The sequence below is a fragment of the Uranotaenia lowii genome, chromosome 2 (genome assembly GCF_029784155.1).
Source record: "Uranotaenia lowii strain MFRU-FL chromosome 2, ASM2978415v1, whole genome shotgun sequence".
Classification (NCBI taxonomy): Eukaryota; Metazoa; Arthropoda; class Insecta; order Diptera; family Culicidae; genus Uranotaenia; species Uranotaenia lowii.
The window spans coordinates 226,550,936-226,571,942 of record NC_073692.1 but is presented as its reverse complement, the minus strand read 5'-3'; the positions used below and the strand labels follow the sequence as shown (position 1 = coordinate 226,571,942).

At 32.7% G+C, this 21,007-nt stretch overlaps 1 protein-coding gene across 2 annotated transcripts in view; it reads right to left on the bottom strand.

Moving 5' to 3' along the window:
* The window catches only part of LOC129745575 (venom dipeptidyl peptidase 4), an 810,441-nt gene that overhangs the window by 192,897 nt on the left and 596,537 nt on the right, over window positions 1-21,007 (bottom strand). For both annotated transcript variants that reach the window (XM_055738722.1, XM_055738721.1), the window contains one exon: window positions 19,076-19,171. In XM_055738722.1, coding sequence (XP_055594697.1) covers window positions 19,076-19,171 — 96 coding nt within the window. The remainder of the gene's footprint in view (window positions 1-19,075; window positions 19,172-21,007) is intronic.

Below are 21,007 nucleotides of genomic sequence, written 5' to 3'. Positions count from 1 at the left end.
TCCTCGTCACGCAGCAGCTAGACCAAATCGGAACTGCATACATTATCGCTGGTCGGAAGACTTGCTTGTAAATAAGCATCTTATTCTTAGCTTAGCTTAGCTTAGCTTGATTGACTACTCACATCCACCTTAAATCATTGAACTCGAAACTATTTGTTGTAATTTGCCATAGGAAACAGTGAAACACAAATTGTGCACAGTTTTTGTTTTAATCCAATATTTATATTTTGAATGCAATTCTTTATCTAAATTGAATAATTTCGAATTCCATGATCGCAGGCGTGGCTCAGTAGAACGAGTTCCACATCGCCAATGGTTGCTACTCCGTGATTGACCGAGGCCATCAATTGTGCACAAGGGTCAAAAGAATGATTCTTGGGAATAGGATCATTCTCAATGTACAAAACTGATGCTCTCTCTTTTAAAACATCAATAACGGCGCCGGCCACGTCCTAGTAGTCAATAGATAGTAAGGAAAAATAGAGAAAGGGATAAAAGACATAAATTTGCGCCTTAGGACCGAGGTCACCTCTGCATCCTAGCAATTAATTTTGTTGGGAAGTGTGGGTTAAAGGATACGATCTGGAAACACTTTTGACGAGTGCATGGATCTGTCTTTTCTCAACCTGTTTTCTTAATGTTCCCTTTAATAGTATTATATTTCACAAATACTGCTTATTTGTATCTCTTTATAGAACATCACGAAAATACTTTTGCATCGAAATAGGATGAGCTACGGTCTATCTGCGATCCCTACTGGCTAATGCATAATAATTGGACAGTGAAATAACGAATGAAAATTTTATTTAAAACATATTTAGATTTGCCTCAATTGTCTTTTTCTATTTTCTACCTAGCAAGCTTTTTTGTTGAAGTCAATATTCAATGATAAAACTTCTGAAGAATGATCAAAACTGATTTTGAGTTAATTTGTGTTTCTTCTTAAAATGGCAAAAAAAATTCATATTGAGTCTACTTTTGCTTACCCTTTCCAAACTTCTTTCAAAAATACATAATTTGTTTTGCTATACAGTTTATTGACAAATATTCAAGATGTTTGTCCAAGCAGATATCGAAAACTGTTTGCTAATGAATAATTTGATAATCAGTCCTAATTGATATTTCAAAACCATCCTACTTTACATTGACCCGAATGACAATTGTTAAAGGGTCTTTAATAAATATTAATAATAATAATAATCCTACTTTAAAAATTTGTTTTAAATTAAACAATTGAATATTCAATTTTATTGACACATTTTTTTTCTTGATATTTTCATTTGATTACTAAAAGACTGATTTTATGCAGTACAAATGTTCGAGCTTTGTTCCTTATAAATAAGGAGTTTTGATGAAATTTGTTTTTAAATTACAATGGCAATACATGTAGATTTTTATGAAAGTACATAAAATTTAAGTATATTACTAGAACTAATCAAGATGATTCACATCAGTAAAATTTGAAAATAAACTAAAAGCACGAAGTATAAATGTATACTAAAACAAAAGTAACTATTTTCGAAGCATGATAAAACGATTATGACTGAAAATAACTTCGTTGAACTACCCTCTGATAAAATGAAAAATTCTCGTTTCATCTTTTTGATAGACAACCGTTGGAAAATTGTGTGTGTGTGTGTGTGTGTGTGTGTGTGTGTGTGTGTGTGTGTGTGTGTGTGTGTGTGTGTGTGTGTGTGTGTGTGTGTGTGTGTGTGTGTGTGTGTGTGTGTGTGTGTGTGTGTGTGTGTGTGTGTGTGTGTGTGTGTGTGTGTGTGTGTGTGTGTGTGTGTGTGTGTGTGTGTGTGTGTGTGTGTGTGTGTGTGTGTGTGTGTGTGTGTGTGTGTGTGTGTGTGTGTGTGTGTGTGTGTGTGTGTGTGTGTGTGTGTGTGTGTGTGTGTGTGTGTGTGTGTGTGTGTGTGTGTGTGTGTGTGTGTGTGTGTGTGTGTGTGTGTGTGTGTGTGTGTGTGTGTGTGTGTGTGTGTGTGTGTGTGTGTGTGTGTGTGTGTGTGTGTGTGTGTGTGTGTGTGTGTGTGGTGTGTGTGTGTGTGTGTGTGTGTGTGTGTGTGTGTGTGTGTGTGTGTGTGTGTGTGTGTGTGTGTGTGTGTGTGTGTGTGTGTGTGTGTGTGTGTGTGTGTGTGTGTGTGTGTGTGTGTGTGTGTGTGTGTGTGTGTGTGTGTGTGTGTGTGTGTGTGTGTGTGTGTGTGTGTGTGTGTGTGTGTGTGTGTGTGTGTGTGTGTGTGTGTGTGTGTGTGTGTGTGTGTGTGTGTGTGTGTGTGTGTGTGTGTGTGTGTGTGTGTGTGTGTGTGTGTGTGTGTGTGAATGTGGATAGCGGAATTTGGGATATGTTTGTTGCATTCATTTCATTGAGATGACATTCATTTCACCACTTACAGTATCAACAGTTTACACTTTCCTATGGAAACCCGGGCAGCGATTAAAAAGTCCAATCAAATAAGTGGATACACAGTGCACTCAAGTAAAATTGATTCAATCAGCATTTTTGACCCATCTGAAATCGTGAAACACTTGGCCTTCCTTCAAACATAAGCACTACCGAAATCAATTTTACCCCAATGCCAGAAATGATTACTAAAATATCATAATTATTCTTAATATTCAAATTGGGTACTTAGCTTCGATCCGTATCTTCCTGGGGCTACATGAAGTCCTGAATAATCTGTAAGAGCTGCCTATTTTCCCCTAGTAGGTCGCCGTAAACATCTTTTTTTTTGTTTTGATCCGCTTTCGTCGAGGTTGACGTTTGAGCGGTTTGAAAGCGTTACGTTCCATTTTCCAAATGTGCGTAACGTCACACCGAGGGGTGATTAGTACGTTTTAGATTTTAACGTGCAATTGGGATTGGGCCTGCTAAAAAGAATAAAGCGTGCTCTTTACTCTTACACAGATTTCCATAAGAATGACAGCTAATCGGAGTGAAATTGGAGTGAAGGCTATTGCTTTCTCTGTTTAACACACGAGAAATCGTATACCGGGATTGCGAGCGCGCCCATCGCCCATGATGGCGATGTAACGTAAATTTTCTCACAAATTTGGGAGCACTTTTTCCAACCGTTAAGGAATAGCTCGAAAGTGGAACAACCGAAATTTTTTCTCCCCTGCACAACCAAATGATTAATTTTATCACTTAGCAAACTCTAAAGCCTAAACTTATCAGCACTTTCTCTTCACAGATTCTATTTGTTTAAGAAAACATCCACTTTTCTCTTTTTACTATCACATTTCCAAAGAAAAACTAAATTTTTCGACGACTGGAAAACTACAAAGACTCTTCTCAAGCAGCGTTGCCAAAACTCCTCTTGCTTGTAAATAAGCATCTTATTCTTCAGGCAAAGTCGGGATTTCCTGTTGATGAGAGAATAAAGAGATTTAGTGTATTTATTACATTCAGATTGAATATCTTCAATGTGATTCTTAAAAGAAAGATTCCGATCAAGTGTGAGTCCCAAGTACTTCACGTGATCAGACCATTCTAAAGAAACTCCATTAAAAGTTATGGAATGATTTTCATTAGGTTTTAAAAAATTTGCTCTTGGCTTATGGGGAAATAAAATAAGTTGAGTTTTGGAAGCGTTAGGAGAAATTTTCCACATTTTCAAGTAATTCAAAAAGGAATTTAATTTTTTTTGCAATCTACTGCGTACCACCCGTAAATTTCGACGTTTGGCTGAAAGCAAAGTATCGTCAGCAAATAATCTTCTACCTTTTCCTTCTGGGACATCAGGAAGATCAGAAGTAAAAATATTGTATAAAATAGGCCCAAGTATACTACCCTGAGGGACACCAGCTCTAATGGGTATCCTTTCAGAGCATGAATTTTGATAGCTTACTTGCAAAGTTCGGCTAGTCAAATAATTTTGAATAATTTTGGTGAGATATACAGGAAAATCAAATCGAGCTAATTTAGCTACTAAACCTTTGTGCCAAACACTGTCAAAAGCTTTTTCAATATCAAGAAGAGCAACACCAGTTGAATAACCCTCAGATTTGCTAGCGTTAATCATATTAGTTACTCTCAAAAGTTGATGTGTAGTAGAATGTCCATGACGAAAACCAAATTGTTCATCAGGGAAAATAGAATTCTGATTAATGTGAATCATCATTCTATTCAAAATAACTCTCTCAAATAGTTTACTTAAAGAAGGAAGCAAACTAATTGGTCGATAACTTGAAGGCTCTGAAGCACTTTTTCCAGGTTTCAAAATTGGAGTTACTTTGGCATTTTTCCATTTATTGGGAAAATAAGCCAAGTGAAAACATTTATTGAAGATTTTAGCTAAAAAATTTAAAGTGCTTTCAGGCAACTTTTTAATAAGAATATAGAAAATCCCATCTTCCCCCGGGGCTTTCATATTTTTAAATTTTTTGAAAATCAATTTAAGTTCATCAATATTTGTCTCACAAGAACTTTCAAACACAATTTGCTTAGAAAGAATATCATAAAATTCTAGGGAAATTTGAGCATCAATTGGACTTACAACGTTTAAATTAAAATCATGAGCAGACTCAAATTGTTGGGCTAATTTATGAGCTTTTTCTGAATTAGTTAAAAGAAGTTTATCCCCATCTTTCAAAGTAGGAATTGGCTTCTGGGGCTTTTTTAGAATTTTAGTTAATTTCCAAAATGGCTTTGAGTAGGGTTTTATTTCCTCTACTGCTTTAGCAAAATTTTCATTACGAATGAAATTAAAACGACGTTTGATCTCTTTTTGAAGGCACAGTTCTCTTGTTGACTCGATACAGTGCGGACGTTTTATTGTTCTGTGCATTGTTTGCTTATGGAAACGTTCAAGGTCATTTGACGGAAGCTCTTTGTTCTGGATAAATTGGTAGGAATAGGTACGCGTTCAACTGTGAAAAAAATGGAATCAAAAGTAGTTCGGGAATATACTTTGAAGCTTCGTTTTGGGCCAACGACACAGAACCCTTCCAATGAAGAAGTTTTTGACTTCTTTAGAAAACAAGAATGGAGTGCGGATAACCTGTCGGCAATGTATCGAGAAGATTTTAGTCTTTTCGTCAAATTTAAAACGAACAAGTTTATGAAGGAAGCTCTAACGAAATTAGGCCAATCAGTTGACTTTGTTTATGATGATGGAACAAAAATAAAGGTTCATGCATCAGAAGCAAATGGATTTGTGAAATATGTTCGAATCTTTGGTTTACCCCCAGAGGTGGACGACGAACAGATAGCGGCAGTCATGTCACGTTATGGAAACATTCAGCGGATGGTAAGAGAGTATTATCCAGCTGATTTGGGATTCCCGATTTGGACTGGCGTTCGTGGTGTCCATATTGAGTTGAGAGAGGAAATTCCGGCTCAAGTTTTTATCCAAAATTTTAAAACCAGGGTCTATTATGAAGGGATGGTGAACAAATGCTTCAAATGTGGATCAACGAAACATTTAAAAGTCGACTGTCCGATTATGAATACGGTCAACAGCAGGATAAAATCATACGCTCGCCCTTTAACAGAAAGCAATAGCGAAATAAAGCAACAAGCATCTTCAAAACCAATAGATATCGAATCATTTCCAGCATTGACAAAAGAAAAAGAAAACAAAAAAGATGGAGGACCAAGTGGCGGGAAACAGGTGATGGTGCGCATCGAACAAGCCAAGTCAACAGGAAAAACAAAAAGGAATCGAGTTACCAAAACTGGAACTGGAAGTGCGGATGAAGGTTCAGCGAAAAAATCCATGTCTTTCCGGAAGTGAAAAGTTTGATGAGGCTACAAACTAGAAGATCACGTTCATTGTCAACCAGGAAGACGCCATCGAGTAATCATTCATAGAATCGCGAAGATTAAAATCGTTTGAGTATATGTTAATGAAAGGTTTGAAGAATTTGGTTTGGTTTTTTCCCATTTTTATTAGTTAAACCTGAAGAGGGCAACCCATTTTCAACCACCTCTGAGAACGATAAACAACAAGTCTGTGGCGCAGAATCAGCCCAGGTAACATTAAAATCACTTCGGGTATTACCCAGCCGTGATTCCAATGTAGGCCGAGGCTGACTGCGAACAGGCAGGTTGTTTGCCGGTCTGACGTGTATGGACGAAAAAGAGGAAGGAGGAGAAGAAACTTTTCTGGAAACTTTGGGGTTTTTCCTAGAAGCAACAATTTTTGCCCTAACGGGACAATCTAGAGAATTCGAGGAATGATTACCTGCGCAATTCGCACACTTAAAAAATTCTGTTTTTGGCTTATCACCACCAAAAAGGCATTTAGATTTTTCATGATCGAATGAGCCGCAAAACATGCATCTGGCATTCATTCTACAATTTTTAGTGCCATGACAAAAAGCTTGACAACGACGACATTGCGTAATAGTTTGTAAAAAATTGGTATGGGATTTACGAAAAGGTTCAAATTTTACTCGACAATGAAACATAAGACGAGCCTTTTTCAAATTATTAACCTGATCCTTTTTAAAATGGATCAAATAAAGTTCAGGAGCAAAACCAACACTACTGGTATTATTCGTGTTGGTTCTTTTCCTCATTTGAATTACTTGAATTGGAGAAAAACCTAACAAAGAATTTAATTCATTTGTGATCTCATCCGGTGTCTGATCGCCGGTGAGACCACGAAGTACAACTTTAAAAGGACGATCACCTCTAGTGTCGTACGTAAAAAATTGGTGTTTTTTATTATTCAAATAATTTAAAATTTTTTGAAAATCATTAAAAGATTAAAAGATTCCGCCAATATACGAGCAGTTCCCCTTCGACCGATCTGAAAAGAAATCTTCACATCCTTGACGGAAGTGACGATTTCTTTTCGAAAGGCATTGAAGTCAGGAATCGTGACCGTTATTGGTGGAATCTTTTCGTTTTTAAGAGTATAAGAAGAAGAAGGTTTCTTAGTACTCTTATCAGAATTAAATATGAATATTTCCTCATCACCGATGTTATGAAGGACATCGAATGAATTGGAAATTTCAACTTTTTTGGCAGATGGCCCTGGATTAGGTTCAGCAATCCGTTTTCTTCCGGCCCTTGAGCCGGCCGAAGACTTCCCCATGCTGGAAAGAAAAGAGAAAATATGAATAAAAGAAAATGAAAATAATTTTAGCACTGAAAAGTGCTGATTGAAATACAAGTAAGGAAAAAATAAATAATGTAAAATGTTCCTGCAGGTACACAGCAACGATACGATGCTCCGGCGTACGTGTTGACGGCTCAACGGTACAGATTGAAGTGCTTAATTTTTATAAATACTGTGTTTATAAAATGCGGAAAAATTAGGCTTTTGAAAAGTTTTAATTTCAATTCTGTGCTAAGAAAATTAGCTTTTAAATTAAGTGATTTTAGAGAAGCATAAACTTTACCACATTGCTGCATAATTATGAGCATCCCAATTAAAATTTGACTGTATTTTGAAGCCTAAACCACAGAGAACAGACGTACAAGCTAGCAAACAAAACTTGTGTAAAAATCCCAACACCCTTTTTGAACCATTTTTTTGTTTTTTTGGCTGGGCCACCAGATGTCTCCAAACACACCAAAGAGAACTGTAAAAAAAGCTGACCAAGTTTCAGTCAGTTTTCTATAGGTCGTATGAGCTGCTTGGCATGCTTTAAGAAAATCGCTGTTGAAGATTCGTAATACGTTCATCATGTTGCATGAAAAAAATAAACATTAAACTTATTATCTTTTTCCTTCAAATTTGTTAGAAACACAAAGTTAAAAACAGCTGGATTCTGAAGTGATATGTAAAAGTAACCCGCTTTGAGATGCCTAGAATCAGTACTGCTGGGTGAGACTGATCGTCAAGAATGTTCTTGTATTTGACTGGACATAGGTGATGCATTTTCTACCATAAATAACTGTTCAAGAAGTGCGAAAACTTATACCAAAGCTGTTAGTTATCTTAACTGTCATATTAGTACAAAAATCAAGTGAAGTTTCGCCCAGTTAAAAGTAACTCTGATTTCATTTATTCAGCAATAAATTAAAGCTGTTTATTTTACTGAGACATTGGATTGATTTTTTGTGAGTTCATATACGTTTACGCCTTTTCGAAAACTGGGCACTTCTTGATTGATTTGTAACTTTTGAACGGCGCAATAGATGGCACTGTTTGTAGTCAATTTCTAACGTATTTTTTTGGTGATAGCATTTGAAATTTTACACACTTTTTTGACGATTTTTTGTTCGAGCTTGTACGTCTGTTCTTGTTCATTTTACTCCATTAAAATCGAAATTAATTTAAAATATTTTTAAGCGAAAAACAAATGCAGGTTTCAACAAATTGGTAAAATTAATTAATATCTTTTTATTTAAAATTTTCTTACTAGAGTCGGACATGCTTGTATGTTAATGATATATTCCAAGCTTATAAAAACTATCGAATTTAACTTTTTTAAATCATGCATCATAATTATCCCTAAATAAACTAAATATAATGAACAAATAAAGAATCAGTTTTTTTTATTTCATGAAGATTTATTAGGGCATCAGTTATCAACGATTGATTTCACTTTAAACTGATTCATTTTTAGACTTATAAACTCCATATAATCGATATTAGAAACGTAAATTTTTCAACGTCTTATTTTTTTTCAATATAAAATTAAATTAAAGCTACCGAATTTTATTTTTTGTATTTTAAATTTTCACATGAATTTTCCGATTCTTGTAGTCAAACATTTTTAATTTCTTCAGAAATAATTTAAATAAGTTACTCATTGTTTTTCAAGTCTGAATTTTTGTGCTCTGAAAACATAATAAGCCTAATAATCTATTTTTTTTTAAAGAAAAACCTAGTTTCTACCTTTTGTCCTTTCAAGGACCCAGTATTTCAATTGAGAGCTTTGAAATATTCAGAGCCTAAAATTTTGAACTATTAAACTTGCTCTTGAAAATTTATAAAGGTTTTACTAATTTTTATTACTTTGAATAATCTGTTTTTAATCATTAATGGTTTTTCATTTAGGAAAAGATTTGAAACTATTCGAAGCAGCAATTTTGAAGCTAAATTTTAATTGAAAACATTTATTAAACAAGTATTTGCTTTGTACTTTGAATATTTATAACAAAACTTCAAATTTAATATTTTTATTTTTAAAAGTTTTTTATTGATTTTTTAAGAAATCACCCATTTCCCAACCTGTACTTTGGCAATAAAGCTTTCAATGATGAACTGAACATGTTGTTTTATCTTTTATATAAAATTCTCTTGTAACGGTGTTTGTAGTACTACTCCTCCGAAATGACCCAAACGATTCGAATGAAATTATTTTTAGAATATTCTGTAGCCATGCGAATCGGTTTATATCGAATAAAAACAACACAAAGTCGCATCAATTGTCCGTAAAAATTAAATTTGTGGTTTTTTGAATAAAATAAAAGTCATGGCTTCCATTTTTCGAGATTTTTTTCTCCTTTGGGCGGTTTGTTTTTCGTCTCCAAGGTCGAGGCGTCGCGAGCAGAAGTCGTTAGAAGATCCATTGTTAGAGATTTTCTTTTCTTCGAGGGGTTTGTTTTTCGTTTTTATGGGCGAGGCGTCGCTAGCAAACGTCGTTGCAAGATAATATTAAGCAAAGCATACTGTTCATTGATGGCTGGAAAAATTTAAAAATAGGCGCCTTTTTCTCAACCAAGTACCTATATTTCTTATGCACGTGGGAGCAATATGCAACCTAGATGTGTTTTTTTTTCTTGCTTATTTGTACACGGATTGATATTTTATCGATCGAATCAAAACTATATAAACGATTTCAAATATTAAAACCATTTTTAATTCGTGTTAATTTGAGTAGTAAATTGTTGTCCAAAAAATATGAATTTGGTAAAGATAAATATGAAATAATGTTATGACACTTTGCGGACGTTTGAAAATAAGAAATTGGGAAGCTTTACATTCAATTTCGTATAATCCAATACGCCTAGAACGCTAGACACATTAACTGAACAAGAGTCTATTCAATTTTTTTTTTATTTATAGAGGATTTTAATCAACTTGGTCATTCGTCCTCTAAACAAGAGTGTGTTCTTTGAAATAGATTTGATAGGATTGAAGTTTTAAAAGGCCGAATAAACTATTTGATTTTTTGCAAACGTAAATTGAAGTTATCAATAAAATTATCTTCTTATTTATTACAAAAAGTGAGGATATGCATTTTCCGGAAGAATTTTCAATTAAGAAAGTAGTCTAGAGCAAGTGCAAACTATCAACTTTTACAAAAAATGTATACATTATTTCTTCATCTAAAAATTGTTGGGCCCAAAAAAAATTTTAATTTATAAACTTAACTCTTTTTTTTTAAATCATTCACAAAAAAAACTGTTTACACGTTTTCTGTTTGTTTACACGCAATTCAAGTATGAACTCAACATGAAAAGTATGTTTTTGTTTAACATATTTTGGCTACATAGAAGAGACTTTTGATTCACTTTTTTGTTGAGAAGTTTTTTTTGTGATTGATATTCCAGGGGCAGCAGATTTTTATGATGAACTTTAAATATGACCTGAAAGTGTTAAAAATAATATTAATGCCTGTAATTTCTTAGGTGGAATAAGTGAAAACGCGCCATTTAGCTATGAAACATCTACAATTTAAGAATTTTATCTCCAAAATGGTCAGAAAAGGATATCCCGAATGTTGAATCTGAAGCGAATATTCAAAATTATTATAAAGGTCTTTGTAAATCAAGGTCTTTTGGTTGAACAGCATTCAGTGAAATTGAAATTATTCCGGAGAAAAACTTAGGATATAGCAATGAAAGTTGATAAAACAGACAAACAAGAACAAGTATTAAATTGATTTTGAAGTCTTTTCGCTGCCGCATCTGAAAAAGACCTATGTGTTTTCACTTGCCCCAAAAAATGGGACAAATGTATACTTCGATATTTCTTATTGTCAACAAAACTAATATTTTTTTTTGAAAATATTACTTTTTTCAGAGAATATAAAAGTTGAACTGTGGTGATTTTCGTAAGGATTTGACCGGAGTTTCATTTTTGAAACTTAAGATTTACAGTAAAAAAGACACATAATTTTTATTAAGGTTTAGTTTATATGATAACTTCCAGGAAACAAAATGAACTCATGAAACCATCGAAGCCTGATCAGATTATTTCTTTTCGATCTATTAAATTTAAAAAAAAAATCTGCTTTTCAACTAAATGTTATTAAATCTTAAAAATATAACGTTATCCTAAATGAAATCGCAGATCACCACAAACAATGTTCAGGAAATTTTAAAATCAGAACTGCTTCAATTAAAATCTTTAAAATAATTGGTGAATATATCTAAATATATGTTTTCCTCTTTTCAAAACCAATCGTTTCTTTGATTCATTGGGTTAAAGTTGAAAGGAATTAATCTGCATTTTTTGTTTGAATAAAAAAAAGGAATTTGCAATATACAAAATCGCCAGATTTAATGACAAGTGCTGTTTGGGAACTCTTTAAGTTGAAATGTGTAAAGTCTATAACTTAAGTATCAGGCGAAACTTTTTGGAAATGATTTTGGTGAAAATATGGATTTTAATTCAAACTGCTTCGAAGGATGAGGATGGTGAATAAAAAGCTGTTTGAAAATGGTTAGTAAAAAAAATTTCTTATGTTTTTTGCCTTTCTTTCAGAAAGGTATAGTTATCGGTCGATTTGGGAGATCCTTAATTTTGGGTCTTAGATATACCTTTATAGGTACCTATCGAATCAGCTCGACGAGTTCAGACGATGTCAGTGTATTTGTGTGTGCTGGTGTGATTTTTTGTAAACATTGTCCACACGTTTTTGCGAAACTAGGAAGTACAATAAAAATGATTTTCGTCTTAAAAAATTTGATTTTTTTCCCTCTTCAATGTATAAAAGAAAGAAAAAAAAAACAAAATAGTTTGAAAAAAAATTTTTCATAGTAATTATCATCAAATCATCACTCCTAAAAACGTGTCAATTTGGCTTGCTAGCCACAACCAGCAATCACTAAAATGAAAACTATCGTGTATATGACGTCATATACACGATGGGCGCGTTCGCTACACGCTATTCGCTACACGATGGGCGCACTCCACTCCCACTCATAATGTCTTCATGACGACAAAACGAGCGGTAGAATGGGAGTAAAAATTCTTATATCTTAACAATTTTTTACTTTTTTACCAGCTCAGTATTAACCGAACCGGTCGCAAAAATTTTGCAGCCGAAGCTTCAAAACCATATTGTGATAATATGGAGTTTCATAAAGGGGTACAACCCAGAATTGCCATATCAAACCGATGGGTGTAGGGTTCAACACCGCATTTTTCTGCAGCGATGGCTGGCTTCGATACGTCGAAGCAAGCGTGAATCTGTTAGATAATTTTGTAGTATGTTTGAAAAAGGGCGAACGCACCAAATGTAAACAAACATAGCGTAACATTTCATAAGGGCGAAACTATCAGTTAGCTCGAAAAAAAAACGCTTTTGAAACTTCGGAACATCTAATCAAATCCTATTTCAAAAATCGACACTATCTATTGGCCCTACCCGGATAAAAAAATCCCATTTTAAATAGGCGTAATTTCGCGTTCAAAAGAAAATGCATCAACAAAAAGTTTCACCCAATTTAATTTTATCAACTGTTTTAAAGTTTAAAGTGATTTTTTGTACAGACGTGTTAATTTCAAAATGTTGAATTCCCTGGACTTTAAATATTTCTGATTTTAAACTTAACTAAAAAAAAATCGGGTCCAATAGTGAGTTTCAGAATTCAGATTAAAATCCACAAATTCAGATGCAATCCAGCGCTAGACGATTTTCAAAACAAATTTACAAAACCGACATAATGGACAAAAATGTCAAAATAGTCAATTACTACAAAAATGACAATTGTTTAAATTTTCTTAAATTACAAAGTGTATCAAATTTACATAATTGATAAAATTGATAAAAATTACAAAATAGACAACATTCACAAACTTTAATCAAGTTTTAACAATCCTGACATATTTCGCAAATATGGGAAAAATTGACCAAAATTTACCAATTTTGGATGGATTGACATAAATTATAACATTTACAAAATTGACAAAACTGGATAGATAAAATGAATATAAATCATAAAACTGAAAAAGTTTTCAAAATATGCAAAATTGACAGAATCAATATAGAAAAAAATTAATCAAATTTACCAAACTGACATAATTTACAAACATTTCAAAATAGTCTATAATTACAAAAATGACATGGTTGTTAAAATCATCAAAAATTACAAATTGGACCAAACTTGCATAGTTGACAAAATTGAAAAAAAAAATGACAACATTCACAAACTTGATAACCTGACAAATTTTGCAAGTATGGCAAAAAATGTGCCCTTTTCAAAAATCGACCTTACGTTGCGAATCATTCGTTGGCATACCCAGAATCCCATTATTTTCTTCCAATAAGATTCTTTATTCCCTACCCAGAATGAGAGCAGCAGTGGTATAATTTTTTTCAAAAGGGCGTGCGGCCAAATGTTAACAATCAAATTGTCAGCTGGGTGAAAAAGTACCGTTTGAAGACTTACATTTTAAACCTAATTACTTTCAACGCGATTTTCTCGAAACAGCTTTCGTCCTTTCCAAAAATGAATCAACATAGAAATCAAAGTTTTTAGCATACCTATCAGGGGCATTCTTTCTTGTATACTAGTAAGAATGCCCCTGAAAGGTATGCTAAAATAATTTATACCACTGCTGCTCTCATGCTGGTTAGGGAAAATAGAATCTTATTGGAAATAAAATAATGTGATACTAGGATCAACTGATCTAGCAGTAGCATGTATATTGACAAGTTAAAGTCAAAAATCAAAAATAAATATTTTAAATATTGTCGAGTATAAGTTTTTGCATCATTCAATTTCACTTGCCGTTCTAAATGTTCTAAATGTTGACAAAACTACCCAAGTGGACAAAATGGACAAAATTTACAAAATTTACAAAATTTTCAAAATTTACAAAATTCACAAAATTTACAAAAGTTACTAAGTTTACAAAATTTACAAAATTTACAAAATTTACAAAATTTACAAAATTTACAAAATTTACAAAATTTACAAAATTTACAAAATTTACAAAATTTACAAAATTTACAAAATTTACAAAATTTATAAAATTGACAAAATTGACAAAACTAATAGAATTGACAAAATTGACAAAAATGATAAAATAGACATAATTGAAAATATTGACATTTCAAAGTTGTCAAAATGTTTAATATCTATTGTTAAATCGATAGATAATTGTAATCTACATTGAAGCATCGTATTTTAGTTTTTTTTTCATTTATTCGCTTCCTTTTCTTGAGAGGTTGAATTATTTGAAACACATGGTTAGGAATCTTTTTTAAAAATTATACCCTTCATTTTTAGACCTCTTCTATTTTATAAATATAAGATCATAATGTCATAGAAACGGGATCATACAAGATATCCCAGAATTCAATCATTCAAAATTTTTCAATTAGTTTACAATTATGTTATTATTTATGTGAAAATTATAATTATTTCAAAATACCTTCATCCTTTAAAAAATTTAGAATCCTAATTATTTAAATTCATTTAGGATTTACTACGTTCGAAATACTTTAATCATTACTCAGTATTTATAAATCTATCATTTATTTATTATTTTGTGTCATGTGTATCCAAATATAATTTTTAGACTGTAAGAAAGGCTACAATCCACTGTTAAGTGTATTAAATCGGGTTTTTTTATTTCATCAGCTCTAAAAAATAAACCATCCAAAGCTAATTGGGAGCTAAAAGCGCTGCGTTAGGCAAAATATTCGGCAAATACTCCAAAAATTGTTCTGATATTAAAAACAATATAACAAAACGGAATAAATCTACTGAATGGAACACAGCAAATGAAACATACATATTATCAAAATACAGTTATTTATTGATCAAGTTACAAAAACTGGATTTTAAAAGACCCGTTGAGTTTAAATTCTTTGGTTTAATTTTGATAGAATTGAGCGGGACGATTCGAGTAAAGGGAAAGAAGGGAAATGTAAAGAAAACTAGGAAAAATAGAAAATGCACGCCAAATTGAACATGGTAAGACGAAGTTTACCGGGTCTGCTAGTAAATATATAAAGTAATAATTGTAAACTTCAGAAATAAACTAAACTATTTCAGTCTTTACGGTTGATAACTGGACGAAATAAAAAATGATGTTATCTCTAATTTTGATCACTGGTACTCTTGAAATAAAATTGATATTCTTCTTTGTATCAAATTAAATTTAATCATCAAGTAGGTAGGTATTCTCTCAAGTTCAAAATGTATTTTTTTCCTTATCAAGATTTCACAAAAATGGTGATTCAAAATTTCTTCCAATTCAAAATATTACAGTGGAGTATTTCAATCAAGCATGCGATTGAAAATGAAGCAACGGAATGTTAACTAAGACGATTAATAAACAAAAATTATTATAGTTTTGCTGAACAATTTTAAATCATGATTAATTTCTTATCTTTTCTGAAATTAATTTAAGAATTCAGATTTAGTTTCTTTTTTAATCTATTATTCTTATGCCCGAATCTTTTATTCAAAATTTAAAATCGCATTCGTTTTCTGTGTTTTCTGAAATATTAATGTTACATTTGTTAACTTGATTGCTTCATTTTTGTTTATAAGCAAATGTCTAGTTCTGAATAAGGGACATTATTTTCAATTATTTACTGATGATTTGCCGGAGAGAGTAATGATTCAAAACTTTGAAAATCTTTAATTTGAATTTTGAATTTTGAAACCCCCCCCCCCCCCCCCGTGAGCGGGTCCTTCGCACGGGCCTGGTCTCTATTCACCCTACTTACATCGTTTCATGCCGATCTTACAAAACGTGTTCTCATGAATGATTGGTGAAACAAATTTAAATGCATACAAGCAAGATTTCTTTTGTAAAATTGAATTGATGAATTGATAGGCATATGTTCCACAGGATTATTCTCAATCTAAAAAAGTAGTTTACCTACTATTTTTTAATTGCTTACAATGCCGTGATATGACAAAGTGACGCATATCCATTTTTTTCCGATTTTGACTTTTTGAAGCTATTTTGTGCATTTTCCTTTGAGCTTTCAAATGCTTTCAACAAATCTAGAATATATCAAACAGTTTTTGAGAAAATCGAGAAAAACGAATCGCCGAAAGTGCGGTTTATACGCCGGAGTGACGCATATCCATGTGTTTTTGAAAGTGATTCAGAACATATTCAATAACCCGTATAATTTTCAAGCGACATTTCTCAGATTTGGATATGAATCTTTTTTTAACAGGACATGAGAACATGATCTGTTCAAAATAATATAGAGTAGCCCCCCTCCCCCCCTTCCTCAGTAAAGAAGGAGTCTCAAACAAAGAAGTTGTCGAACCTGTTTGGTAAATACATAATATTTGGGTGCAAATGTCAAACATTGGTATAAAAACTAGAGAAATTATTTAACATTTTTAGAATACAACTAATCTTTCATAAATTTTACGTTGTGTTTATTACAAATGAACTTTTGTGTGTGGTGAAATCAATAGAATTACATATTTATTTTTTAAGCTGTGCACTCAAATTTAATAAACGAGAAAAACTCCAGTTTAAAAAATGAGAAGTTTTTTAAACATTCAAATATTAAATCATCATCAATCAAAATCATAATAAAACAATAACCCTGAAAAAACTTTTTTTCTTCGAGCTTTGTTTGTGAATATTGAAAATCGCTTCCGATCTCCTTTAAAACAAGATTTATAATGAAACGAAAACGATCCTCTGACGAATTTCACCTTTTTTTTTGTATTTCGGCCAGATTTGGTCGCTGGACACCCTTTTTTTAACACCCTATACTTCTTATTCACTTGAATGCAGTTAAAAAAGATCCAACGCACTGGCCATTTTAACTGAGTACGAAATTTGTTCCAGTTGCATTTCAAGACTATGGAAAACGTCAAGTCAAAACAAACGTTTATACGCCGAACTGACGCATATCCATTTGAAGCAATTGTACGAATTTTATGCAAAATGAAAAATTGTGTTTCGAAAGGCTGCATTTGTTACCTATCTTTGCTTCAATTCTACAGATCACATTCTATGTAAAGTCCCAGATTAACGAATAAAGATGAAAAAGAGAAAATCGGTTTTATTCGCTAAAAACAAAAATGGTTTATGCGTCACTTCGGCGTAACACGGCAGTACAATAATCAAGTAAAGGCTAACGAAAAAAAAACAGACTGGATAACTACCATAAAATTTTAGCACGCGAATTTCCAGTTCAATTGTTTCCAGCTGTGAACTCCCTTAATTTTTTTTCTACCTTAAAGCCCTGAGACTAAACTCGGTACACCACTACCTACCTACTGAACGAGTGCTTCATCTCCAAACCAAACACGCAACCATTCATCGTGCCCAATGAGGCTGCCGGGGTGATTCAATTTAACCAATTGCGGTCATTGGATTATTGATTGGATTTCGGTTTCCGCCTGGTTGGGTCTTTAGTTTGTGTACATTTGATTATGTTTTTGGTTCGGCTGGTTTTATTTTCTGGTGCTGCTGGTTTCCTTTTTGAGATAAAATGTCGGTAACCAGTTCGCGCCCGATTTTTATCCCTTCTGTTGATCGGGGAAAACTATTTCCAATGCGGCTGGGCAGGATTTTGTTGACTTAATAAAAAAAATAAAAAAAAAACCTCAGCATATTGCTGCGAACCGCAGGTGGATTTCCTGATTTATTTTTATTGGGATGTTTTACATTTTACATTTTCAAGAGAAATTTTGTGTTCATGCAGAGAGAGAATTTTCAAAAAGTTGACATTGAGATAGAAAAACCTTAATGACTGTCTGATATGATCATACAACAAGAGCATCGTACCGTAGAACATCCGAATTTCCGAAAGAAACAACAATAGCAGAAAATATCAGGAACATCAAATTTTACGGGCAATAAAAACTGATTGTCTCACCCTAGAAAACCAGAGGAAAACAGTTCAGAACACCTTGTCGCTCACAGATTCAGAGGATTGAACTCCTGTCTTGATCAACAAAATTTGATAGCAGAAGTGTCTTTTTTGCAGCAAATGTTGTGTCGTGTGCTCAGCAATGAAAAACATTAAAGCTCATTTTACTGAAACTTCCGGTAGCTTTTCTCTCATTTTCAAATAAATTGATTTATATATTTATTTTTTCAAAATGTTCGATGAAACTTCAACACGAAGATAAAATTTATTGGGGCATAGTGTGGATGTATCAAAGGTTCCTCGGGTGTTTATTAGAACCATTTTATCTTCAGAACATTTTTTTTGTTAATAAACTTAAGATCAGTTGAGAGGAACCTTGGACATAACTTAAGTTTTATTGTGTGTGTGAGTAAGCATTTGATGTTATGATAATCGGTTTTGTTTTATTTTTATAAAAAGGGAGTGAAAACAGCTTAGAAAGTGGCTCCATAGACAAATTTCTTGAAGTTATTTCTTTTATAATTTTGATAATTAAAAAATTTAGATAATTTTCGTTCATATTGAACTGCTTAAAATGTGTTAGATTTGAAAATGCTATTATTTTATTTGAATTTATTTGTGAGTTGAGATTGAGATGAGATTATATTTAAGACAGTTGAAGATTAGCGATTAATGATTAATTTCTTACAAATAGCTATGTATGTTGCATTCTCAGAGCATATCGTGATTATTCGAAAATAAAAAATGTGTTTTATTGCATGATCCAGTACTTTCAACGTCCCTGGTTTGAAATAAATCAAGTTTTTTTTTTCAAAATGGGAATAGTCAGATTCACTATTATTTTTTAACAATAAATTGAATATTGATTTTTTATAGTTCCAATAAAAAATGTACGCTCTCTAATGTTGTTGAGTGACAGGAAAAAAAAATACCCTCAACAGGTTATCAATCTTCGGTTCTCAGTGTCGAATAATCGATCCAATTTTCAACAATTCATTTCAACCCCCAAATGTCACCGTAAACTTGTTGCTCATTTTTCTCCTCAAGCCAGAAAAAAACTAATTAAGAACCCCAAAACCGTCATATCCTGCTCCAAGAGAAGAAGCAATCAAAAATTAAGCGCTTATATACTTACAACAGATGTCACAATCAATGCCAAAACGACGATGATAACGAGTAGGGCTATCAAAATTCCCCGCCAGTTGCGTTGATTTGGATTTGCGGAAACCAGCTGGAATAAAAATGGAGAAGGAAAAAGAGACGATTTTAGTCGGTTGGAAAAGTTTTCTCGGCTGTGTCGTTGTGTGTTTGGTTGAATGTTAGCAAATTGTTCGATTTTGGTGTAGATTTATGCGTTTTGCCGTTTCCGGTTGTTGAAGTCGATTGGCGATATCTGATTATATTTGTTTTTGCAATTGTTTTGCGTTGCTTGTCTTGAGCGTTGTGACTTTTGGGGTTGTTTATTCGACAGTTTCTATTGAACAGATGTTGGTGAAGATTTGATTTGGGAAGATGCAGAACTTAAAATAAGTTGTTGAGGGTGGTGTTTTTCATGGTTTAATAATAACAGTTTTCAATTGATTTATTGTTTCATAGTTTTATTTTTGTCTTTTTCTGAGTATAAAAAATAAATAAAAGTACATATCTTGGCTTAATCATTGTGATGAAGTTGAGTTTTCTATGTTCATTTGGGTTACGAAAAATGTAGTTTTTGTTTTCAAGCTCGTTTTACATTGATTACAGGAATGCGACATATTTTCTATTGATTAAATTAAAATGGTATTTTTTCAGGAAAAAGTTCTTGTTATTAACCTTTGTCCGCTCCTGAGTAGTCACTCTCATCCTAATGAAAAAAATAATCTCATAAGACCACTTTTTTACATATTCTGTGGACATGATCTAAAAAACCCCCGGCGGTATAAATAGGTATAGACAAAGTGTCGGAATGTTAAGTGTTAAATACGGACTTTTGACCAATCGTCAAGATATTGTTCCAACACAGTTTTTGCTCTGACTTTTACACAGAGTACACGGATATATCAGACTTTGTTGAATTGTTGACAATGTAGAATTTGAAAATCATTTAAGCTTAGATTACCAAAGAAAGCTTGCTTGTATGTATAATCGTTCTACGTTACTGTAAAATGGAATATTGCTCTAATCGGGACAAAGATTTGGAAAATTATAATGATTAGACCAGAATAAAACAACATTGTGAATTTTAAAAGTATCAATTTTAAAAACAAAGTTGAATCAACCAGACAGCGACCTGTATTAGCAATCATCATAGACCAGCGGTCGGCAACCTTTTGACACAGAAGAGCCAAAAATTGCAAATTAAGGAAATGTCTAAGTTTCAAAGAGCCGCTTTTCATTTTATTTTTACAACAAATAATGGTGATCGCTAAGATACATTGCATCCTGATGTTAACTCAGTTTTATTATCCTTCTTCACAACGCCACAGATTTTCGTTGTTTTGGCAAACGGAAGCGATTTTCATTCTTCTGAATCAACGGCTACAGCTAAGTAACGCTGAAATTTTGGCGATTTACAATTGTGACCTGATAAAATTTATCATTTTAAACTTTGGACGCTGGCAGCAAGTGAAGACGCTGGCTCCGGATCGCCAGCAGTGGAGATCTTTTATCTCAGCCCTATGCGTCGGTCAATCGGCGCCGGACCCTTAGGTAGGTAGGTAGGTAAACTTTGGTGCAATTCTTTCCTAACACCTATTCCTAGATAAAAAATAGACTTTCGATGTGTTCTGTAGAATGAAATATTGAAAAGAAGAATTGAAATGTTTATATCATAAAAATGCATACTACAAGATATTAATTAATATAAAAAAAAACTATACAAGGGTTTATCACTATTATTTTTTCTTCAAATAAGCCTTCAAATTTTTTGGTTTTGAATATCCGTTAAAATCCATTGAGGTTCATTTGTTCGTTATGCGCATAAAACTATAATTTTAAATAGATAAATATTTTTCGTGCCTTAGAGTAAATAAATCAACAAATTTTAATTCATAAATGTTCATTTTACGGATTGAGAAAAAATAGTCAA